The sequence below is a fragment of the Macrobrachium rosenbergii genome, chromosome 55, assembly GCF_040412425.1.
Source record: "Macrobrachium rosenbergii isolate ZJJX-2024 chromosome 55, ASM4041242v1, whole genome shotgun sequence".
Taxonomy (NCBI): Eukaryota; Metazoa; Arthropoda; class Malacostraca; order Decapoda; family Palaemonidae; genus Macrobrachium; species Macrobrachium rosenbergii.
Window position 1 is genome coordinate 17,558,971 of NC_089795.1, and position 10,744 is coordinate 17,569,714.

General features: G+C 37.6%; 1 protein-coding gene across 1 annotated transcript in view; it reads left to right on the forward strand.

Annotated features, from left to right (window-relative positions):
• The first annotated feature begins 2,475 nt into the window (after positions 1-2,475).
• Positions 2,476-10,744, forward strand: part of LOC136835392 (uncharacterized) — a 62,569-nt gene continuing 54,300 nt past the window's right edge. The window contains exon 1 of the mRNA XM_067098878.1: positions 2,476-4,268. Within this exon, the coding sequence (XP_066954979.1) occupies positions 3,165-4,268 (1,104 nt within the window). The 5' untranslated portion in view covers positions 2,476-3,164. The remainder of the gene's footprint in view (positions 4,269-10,744) is intronic.

Consider the following 10,744-nt stretch of genomic DNA (forward strand, 5'->3'; position numbering starts at 1 on the left):
AAATGTTCTGATCCGAAATCTTTTTTTTGCATCGTTCATTTCTGCCTCATTTTTTTAATAAAGAAAGATGAATAGACATTATGCATATGCACATGCATATTGCAACGTGTTCAGAGAAAAAGAATCAAATCAAATCACGCTCAGAGGGCTTAAAGATGTACTGACAGAGAGAGAGAGAGAGAGAGAGAGAGAGAGAGAGAGAGAGAGAGAGAGAGAGAGAGAGAGAGAGAGACTGCCTCCCTACCCCCGAGAGGAGGTGAGGCGTTAGTGCAGGATACTTGGAAAAGAGAAAGCATTTTATAGCGGTTAAGGCTAGTGTGCGAGTAATTTTAAAAAATCTTCCTGTGGAAATTTCAATTCAGGGAACTTTTGAAATCACTTAATTAAATTCATTAGGATATAGTATCTATTGAGCAACCTTAGAACACACTGTCATATTACTAAATTGTAGTATTTCAGAAACAAATACTGAACATTAACATTTGCCATAATAATAATAAACAAAACTCAATAAATACAAAACTGATTCGTGATGTTAATGACACAATTATAATTACCTGACATGAAAGACACGTATACGTATATTTAAAAGATTCGGCAAAAGTGAGAGAGAGAGAGAGAGAGAGAGAGAGAGAGAGAGAGAGAGAGAGAGAGAGAGAGAGAGAGAGATGAATCTAATGCTAACCTTGTGTTTTCATAATTGAAAATGAAGCACTTTAATTAGAATTCCTAGAAATAAACTGAAACCAATCGAGTGATAATTCTAGAATCCGGAATAAAAAAGAAAAATTATTACCCAAGGAAAGCAACAGGAACAACATTAGTTACAGTTATCTTTCTACTACTACTACTACTACTACTACTACTACTAATAATAATAATAATAATAATAATAATAATAATAATAATAATAATAATAATAATAATAATAATAATAATAATAATAATAATAATAACAATAAAGAAATAAAGCCCCCAACGTGCGCTCTCGAAAGTTCCAAATATTTTTAATTCTGAAATATCATTCAAAGCATACTTTGTGGAGTTTCCTTGACTGAGGTTTTCCGCTAATGACAAGCACTTTCGCAAATATAACAATCATAATAAAAGACGTGATCAACTGAAAACTAATCTCTGTGTATGAAAACTTTCCCCTATGGTCCTGAAACTTGGCATTTGGCCGGTAGAACCGGTTCACCGACAAAAACTTCCGGTCTAGGAAAGGGAAACCACACTTTTTCCAATTTTTCTTTTTGTGGGGGCGTGGAAAAAGGAGGGAAATTGACTTAATTTTCGAGATCCCTTTTCAATCTTCCTTTTCCTCGCCCATTCTTTTTTTTTTTTTTTACTAGGAGACTCCTGATTTATTTCGGTTTTCCATTAATTTCTTCTTTAAAATTTTACAAAGACTGATCGACACTTAAGGCACTCATTGTACAAATGCCACTAACACCTATCAACCTTTTCATCTAGTGAAAATGAAACACAAAAACACTATCGATAAAACTGCATTTACCCATCGTTCATATGGTCAAAGTTTTAATCTCACTGTTTGCTATTTTCAATCAAAATTTATGATGAATAATATAGATATCATATGGCTAAATCCTATTGGAAACAATGATAACAAAATAATGCTATTTTCTGTAATCTCTCCATTTCCCATTCAGCTCGTAGAAATGTGTATTGTCATCATCATTTTTTTCCGAGGCAGGTGCAGGGCGCTTTATCCCCCACTGCAATGTGGATTTCCTTTCCTTGTCAAATGTGATTTTACAGCGGTCCATTTTCCTCTTCCCCACAGTCTCAAGAGATAATTTTGGGGAAAAGACACTTTGATAAAAAGATGCGTGGTGATCAGATAACGTCCGATTGGGTCATCTGTTTCTTTCAAATTGCCCCTTATTTTAAAGAATCACATGCATGGCGAGGAACCAAAACCCAAATGATTTACTCCTCTCGTGAAACAAATGAGAATCTAATGCGAGTTAACGGCACATAAGGAGACCTATGCTTTTCATTTTATTTTTATTATCAATAATTTATAGGTGAGAGTTTTCCATAAGGAATGAAAGCAGTAAAATATTGAAATCCAGAAGAATGGGTAGACGTTTCTCGGTAAAAGAAAAAAAAAAGTGAATAAAAAAAAAGCGACAATACCTTCGGTTACCAAATAGCAACCAAACAAAATAATGACTTTCCCTGAAGCTTTGCGAATGTCACTCGTTTTGGTCATCGCTGAGGACACGAAGGGAAAGCCTCCGTTCTACCTATACACTGTATATAGTTCGTTCAACCTACGTTATCTCTTAGTTATCTCGTAGTCCCTTCCTTCCTTCGTCGACCTCACCCCAAAACCCCAAATCTACCTAACCCCTCCCCCTTCCCCCTTGCCCAGGCCCCACCCCGACCCCCTCTGCCTCAAATCCCACCCCATCCCATTCGCTCTCCATGGGCCCTTCCTTAGTAGCAGGTCTGATCAATACAACATGGCCAATGGAAGTTTACGGCTACCTGTTGTTTGAGTGTTTTGTTTATCTCGCCGGAGACAGGTCGATAAAAATAAGCTTGCATGAGACTAAAGAGGGAAAATGTTCCCTTATGAGCATCAAGGTGTCGCTATAAAAGGGTGGAGCGACGGATTTTCCATAACACGCACGCGCGGCTGCACCAGCGCACTCATGCACGCACACACGCCCTGCCCTCGCTACATAAAGGGCGAGAGATGATGTTTTAGTGCCACGGACGGACTTGTCACACGTTGAGCCCCAGCTTTGGCACTCGCGAGACTACTGCCAGAAGTCAGTGGCACTTGTTTACTGGCTCCTTCTCCCTCCCTCTCTCTCTTTCTCGCTCGCTCCGTTCCCTCGCCGTTTCGTCGTGGCCGTGCTATGTGGCTGGCTGAGGCCGAGTTCGCGCCTGCCTCTTCTTCATTACACAAAACGAAGGATTTGTGATCAATCAAAGATTCATTACAGTTCTCGGCTCAGTTCTTAAAGTTGTTCTTGTTGTCAAAGTTCTCCCTTTCCGACGGCCGGCAGCTTTGGTCGTTGTGGTGGGCGTGTGCTTTGTCCAAAGAAAGGGACATGATGTGGGTGGCACCATATGGTGGTGTTGGGTGGGAGATGAGCCGAAGGTTGTGACCAGCTCCCCCGGGGAGGACTATGGCCGCTTTCAGGTTGGCTCTCACCCACACCTACGACACCACGCCCACGTCCAGCATGTGGTACGCCCATAACTATGCTCAGCGAAGGACTCACGCCCGCAACTTCACCAGGAATCACTGCAGTCACGACTACAGCCACAATGTGAACCATGAGTACGCCCACGCTGCCCCGTCTGCTGTATACGCCCACAACCCATATCATATTTGTCAGGATCGCACCATAGAACCGGGAGTGCACGCCCACACCTCACACAACACTCACGGTGAGTACAATCGACCCTACCAGGACTACTTGGTGGATTACGGTCACAGTGCGGTCTTGACCCATCCTCATACTCTCGGCCAAAGTCGGACACACACACCGCCCGCTTCCTCTCAAAGAAGTTCGCACAGTGCATCCTCCCACAGTCTCGCCAGTCAAGGGAGATGTGGCCACAACGAGACTCAAAGTAACTCTCATTTGAGTGACATAGACGTCAATCAATTTGGCGCAACGCACAACAGCACGGGGCACGCTTACACTCACGAATGTCAGTATTCCCGCGACACACAATCAAGTCGTACCCGACAACATGCCCAGGAACAGGGCAGTCATGCTTGTGCCCGTGAGCAAGGAGGAACTTCCCGCAACAGGCACCACTCACATCAGAACCGGCGCCACCGAACGAGGAACCACGACGTGTATCCTTTTTACCCGGAGTTCATCCAATCCAGCGAGGAGGAAGAGAGCGCCTTGGAGGATGACGTTCGAGTGGATCTACCTTACACACACCTGCACTGCCGCGGCCGCAGCACCAGCGGTCGCGAGGACTATTCCCACGGCCGTACAGAGCACATCATCAGAAGGTTCGAGGATCCCCCTGACCCATGTGTGCCAGAGGACGTCAGCACTGTAGGACTTTCTTATCAGCAACGGGCTGACGTCTGCACAACACAAGGTCATCCCACACCAGGTGGCATCAGTGTAAGTGATGGAGATGGCCTCAGCGATGGGCGCACAGGACTGCTCATAGGCGAGGGCCTGGTCAGGGAATGGGTCAGGGCCGTGGGCGTTGTTGCAGCTTCAGGAACCCTTGTCACTCTCGTCTTGCTTGGGTTTGGGGTAAGTGCCACTTAGATACTAAGTTCTCTCTCTCTCTCTCTCTCTCTCTCTCTAGAGGACACACTCGTTAAACATTTCAGATAAAACAAACAAACACTGTTTTAAAATTATACCAGCTCATATACTTGAACTCACTTTTGTTTGAGCATACAGAATCAATATAGAATCAGGCACTGACACTGCTCATGCCATAAGGTTTCAGAACAATGAGCAGATTGAATCATTTATGGAGAAACTTTCTCGCTAATTTTTAATTCCTTAAAGGAAGGAAATAACACGGCATCCATTTAAACGTGGAGAACCACCGAACACGAATATGTATAATAAAACTTACCAAATTATACGGCATATAAGTGATGCTGATAAAAACTGGTTTCTTCGTCATTTTTAAGAAAGTAATATCGTGAAATATTTAACTTACGATGGCCATAGTAAACTGAGCTGTGGGATAATATATAGCAGAAGGAATGAAAAATGGGAGAGAGAAAATGAGGTCGATTTCTTGGGAAGGATGAGAAAGGAATTTCACCTTTTCGCGGCCATTAATATTTGCCATGTACATCAATTCATTTTATAATATATATATTATATATTTATATACATTTATATATATGGTCGGTCGCACACGCACACATATATATATATATATATATATATACATATATATATATATATATATATATATATATATATATATATATATATATATAAAACACCAATATGTGTTTTTCCTACTTTAATGGCTGGCTTGGCTTGGAAAAACCACAAACAGAGAAACCAAACTGGTCACCTGGGTCCTGAAGCTACAATAAATTCCCTATACAGCAAACTTGCAACTTATCGGCCACTCCATAGGAGTAAACTGAGCTTATCAGCTTAATGTCGATAACGGCCCTCACTACTCCAAACTAACTTCACTTTTATGATTAAAAACTTCAAATCACTCTTGCAAAATGATCTTCGCCACAGGTTATTCGCACCATGTTCATGTCATCTGTCAGTGATATCATATGCTTTCTCTAAGCCTTCAACAGCAGGTTCGGCTGTAGTACCGAAGAGACGTGTTCAGCTGTCAGCCATCTTTACCTTTACCCTCTGACTTCTCCCACACTTGTTTCTGAACGATGCATCATTCAAATGCCCTTGTTTCGGCAGGCAATGCTCTTCCCTTACCAACTCTTCCTATCTCCGATTTACTTGTCTAATCAAATCCCCTAAAACTTCTCCACAATCCCGCTACAAGCCAAAATTCATAGAAATCTCTTTACGAATGGACATTTTCCCCTTTCATACATGTTATTGGAACTAAAGCGTTACCTTACATGTCTAAATCAGCTCCGTACCTAACACTTGTACTCGATATCCTGCATCGTAAACAGAAGCTTCCAAACCATTCCCAGGTTTACGTTAACACCTTTCATGCTTCTTTTGGTTTGTGTGAATATATAATCTATATATATATATATATATATATATATATATATATATATATATATATATATATATATATATATATATATATATATATATGTATGTGGGCATGTGACGGCAAGAACCATAATTTCACAAATTGATTCCGTAACGAAGCCTCGGAAATGTTAAGGTCATTGATGTCGAACACACAAATTTCATTGAAAATAACAAAAAAATCTGTCCCAAGGGAAACGGAAAACGACACAGTGACTTGTAAAAAAAAAAATAAATAAATAAAAAAAAAATTTAGAAAAAGCAACTATCATAAAAATGACCAATAGGTGCACCTTTAAAAAAAGACTTCTCATATCACAAAAATAATGATATAAGAATGTGCTTATTCCAGGGATGTGGTTAGGTCGTCAAGAGGGAAATTTTCTGTACTTTAGGATCCACTCGCAAATTCCGAAAATGTCCGGTTTCATTCGTTATATTTGTTCTATACAGATTCAGTATTAAGTTAAAAACTTACGTTATCTACATATACCCTGGACTTGTCTGGTGACATTTTAAAATATGCAGCTTTCAAGACAGACTTTGCTCAACCATTTTGGAATGTATTTTAGATTCGGATGAAACAAAATGCTGATTAATAATACCGGATAGCAGCATTTATTCAATAAGTACCATCTTCAAGCAAACAATGAAATAAAACAATAAATGTAGGATTAAGGTTGGAAAAATAATGTATAAAGCGTGATAAAGAATACCGGTAACACTGAAAGTTTAATTGCTGTCCACTGCCAGCGAAGATCTCTGCTAGATTCTAAAACAGAAATAGAAAGAGCTGTATTTGCAATGCATTAGGGACCCACCCAGGACGCTCAGATAATACCAGCTACATCCCCCTCTCTGCTGACGTAAAACGTTAGGAAATTAAAAAACCCAATATCATTACCCAGAGAGCTCTTGAAACAGCGACCTCTTTTATTCTCTTGAAATTAAACATCCAGTGAATCCTCTCGCGTCAAAAGACTTCCCTCTGAATTTCGTTTGCTATTAGCTCTCTCTCTCTCTCTCTCTATGTGTGTGTGTGTGTGTGTGTGTGTGTGTGTGTAAGACGTGTGTTTGAAGAGCAACTCATTCGCCTTCTGAATCTTCGAATTAATTCGTGTGCCGGACTTCGCTTCAGAAGAAAGTAGATCGATGTTTATATTGAAAATTCAAGCATATAGGATGGACAACAAGAATATTAACATATACTATACCAGAATCTTAAAATAAATCCGATGCCTATCTATTAAAATATTTTCTCTGACATCTCCTGTGGGGATAAGCAATTTTCAAAATAAAATGTCAACAATCTTCATAAATTCGGCAGGAAAGGTATGAATAGCCTCATAATGCATCACTAAACTCTGCCACAGTAACAGCCAATTTACAATGTTAGCAAATACAAGGTTAAGTGACAAACTAATATTTCATATATAAGTATATCATATAAAAACTTTCCCTCTCACTTTTTTATAAGGAAGATGATGATGATGAAGTGATAATGATAATGATAATGATAATGATGATGATGATGATGATCATCATCACCAGCTAATATTACTACTGAAAGCAAAGTGGCATAAGATAAAAACAACTGTTATGGATTCAAATCACTATAATCTCACTCTGATACATAATATACATGATATATAATATATATACACATCTGTAAGCATAACTGAATCACGAAAATATGGAACATGGATTCTGTCTTTATATAATATATATATATATATATATATATATATATATATATATATATATATATATATATATATATATATATATATATATACATATACATATATATATATATGTATGTAGTATATGTATATATATATATATATAATTAATTTGTAATTTAATTTTACTTGATAATTTATTCTATATTATATATATATATATATATAACATATTTATGTGTATGTAAGAATGTATGAGAGTGAGATTACAGTGATCTGAATCCATAACAGTTGTTACTTTTACTTTATGCCACTCTGCTCTCAGTAATAACATTAGATGATAATGTTGACGATGACGGTAATCATCGTCATTTTAAAAGTGTATGCATGTGTGCGTAATATATATTATATATATAAAATATATATATATATATATATATATATATATATATATATATATATATATATATATATATATATATATATATATATATATATATATGTATGTATACACATATATATTACATATGCTAAGAAATTACAAAAGTAAGCGCGTGATTTTGTTTATTAGCTGAAGCCACTGGGAAAGTTCAAATTGAAAAGACAGAGTGCCCAGCACTTTCGTGCATTTTAACACATCTTCGGGGCACAAGATGTGTTAAAATACACGAAAGTACTTGGCACTCTGTCTTTCAATTTGAACTTTCCCAGTGGCTTCAGCTAATTATACATACATACATACACACACACACACACACACACACACATATATATATTATATATATATATATATATATATATATATATATATATATATATATGCGCTGGAGGCGGTGAAATTTATATATATATATATATATATATATATATATATATATATATATATATATATATATATATATATAAATATATATATAAAATTTCACCTCCAGCGCCGCGTGAAAGTTCCTCATTGGACGGGTCGGTAGAGTTCTCGGCTAGCACTCTGCTAGGCCCGAGTTCGAGTCTCCGACCGGCCAATGAAGAATTAGAGGAATTTATTTCTGGTGATAGAAATTCATTTCTCGCTATAATGTAGTTCGGATTCCACAATAAGCTGTAGGTCCCGTTGCTGGGTAACCAACTGGTTCTTAGCCACGTAAAATAAGTCTAATTCTTAGGGCCAGCCCTAGGAGAGCTGTTAATCAGCTCGGTGGTCTGGTTAACCTAAGATATAGCGCCGCGTGAAGCAAAAGGGCCTCAGGTAAATTCCGTCAATCGAATCTTTCCAGTGATTTAAATTGCCACAAAACTCCACTCATCCCCAGCCTCCCTTTCGACAGTTGTCTCATCCAAATAGACCTGGGTCCTCCAACTAGCAGGGTGTTTACGGGGCCACAGCTTACACTATCGAGTACAATTCTCCTATTTTTGTTCCAGGGACATATTCACGAAATCTTCATCTCCCTTTCTTTATTACCTCATCTACACGAGAAACTTCCGTAACACCCCTCACAGTATCACACCTAAATCTCTTCTGCTGTCTGACTCCTAATGTGCCTCTAAAATATTTTTTCTCAAAGTTACAAAACCCTTTACAAACATATTTAATTTACTTTCCCTGATATATCCTGAATTATGTCCGTAGAGGAATACAAATCGTATCAAGTTTAGGTGAAGTCTTACTTACGTAGGCAATTTCAGCCTAACAGATTTCCAAATCCCTTTCACTGTTTTTAGACTTTCACCAATACAAATTCTTACTGAAGACTAGCTGTACGGATATCACTGCTACAAGACATTTGAAAAGTTAACCTCATTAATCCTTTTTCCATCTAATTTTATTTCATCTCTTGATACATAATCCGTCCTCATTACTTCTGTTTTTGTTATATTTACTGAATACCATCTGTAGATGCATGATCTATTCTATTACGTAAGCATTGTTAAATCTTGTAGTGTTTTGCCGATAAAAACAGCACATTGCATATTAAAGCTACCGCCTTTCAATCGTAACCCCAATCAAAACCTCTTCCACCTCCGACCAATTTTTTCATTATAAAATATATGAGCGGGTAAATGGCAATTATTATTATTATTATTAAAATAGTTTAACCAGACCACTGAGCTGACCATCAGCTCTCATAGGGCTGGCCCGAAGGATTAGGATGGAATGAAAAGTCTAGGCTAGAAGCCTAGCACTGGGACCTAGTAGGTCACTTGTCAATGATGAATGAACGAAAATGAAAATGAAATTAAAAGCTGTAAAAAGGCACACGCTTTCATACTGGAACACACTCGCACAATAAATACATTTAAACTCATGCTTCCATACATACTCACTAAAAAGGTATATTAAAATTCAAAATAAAGTAAAATCATAAAATTTACTTGTTTTAAAATTCATTATACTGATTGATTGATTTTTTATATTTTACCAATTAACTTGCAGCTTCTCATGAACATTAAAATGGGTACTATTGAGAATGTTGAAGATTCTGACAAAATTTCTTCTATCGGTCTGCTTCCAAAATTTGATAATCGCTGCAGGTTATATTTTGGACATTCACACAGTATATGCTTAACTGTTATCAACACATTGCAATCTGGGTATTTGGGAAGAGGGCCACATGGACTGTTCATTAAGTGTCCATGTGTCAAACGAGTATGGCCTATTCGAGGACGCGTCGGAATTACTTGTGCGTGTCACTCTCTCTGATATGACGAACTTCATTTTCGAACACTGGATTTTATCTGTTTTAATTTATTATTTTCAGGTTCTTCGTGAAATATTTTTCCCTTACAGCATCCTGCTATAATACATACACACACACATACCACAAACACACACACACACCACACAAACATATACACACACACACACAACACACACACATATATATATATATACATATATATAATGTATTTCTGCATGTAAATATGTATACAATTTTCACTAAGAGTAGCGGCCAGCGATTAACCATGCTACAAACCACAAGCCTTGTGTATTGGAAAATAGAAAAAAATATGGAAAATAAATTCCTCAGAAATCCTGATGATTTGAAATCAGGCCATGACACAAAGAACAGGAGGATTACATGGGTGTTCACTTAATTAACAACTCCGTTTTATTCGAAACCTGACCAAAAACCAATGATGAAGCATCACTGATAAGCCTGTAATCATGCTCAGAACTTTATGATAATGTCTATTTTGTTTCCACATAGTACTGAGTTCTCTATAACTCCACAACCACTTAATTAGGAATGCAGTGCCTGTGAGCTCTTCGTCTCAGTTTATTGATCTCCAATCATATTTCGCGTCGAAGCTTAACACTACATTATGCAT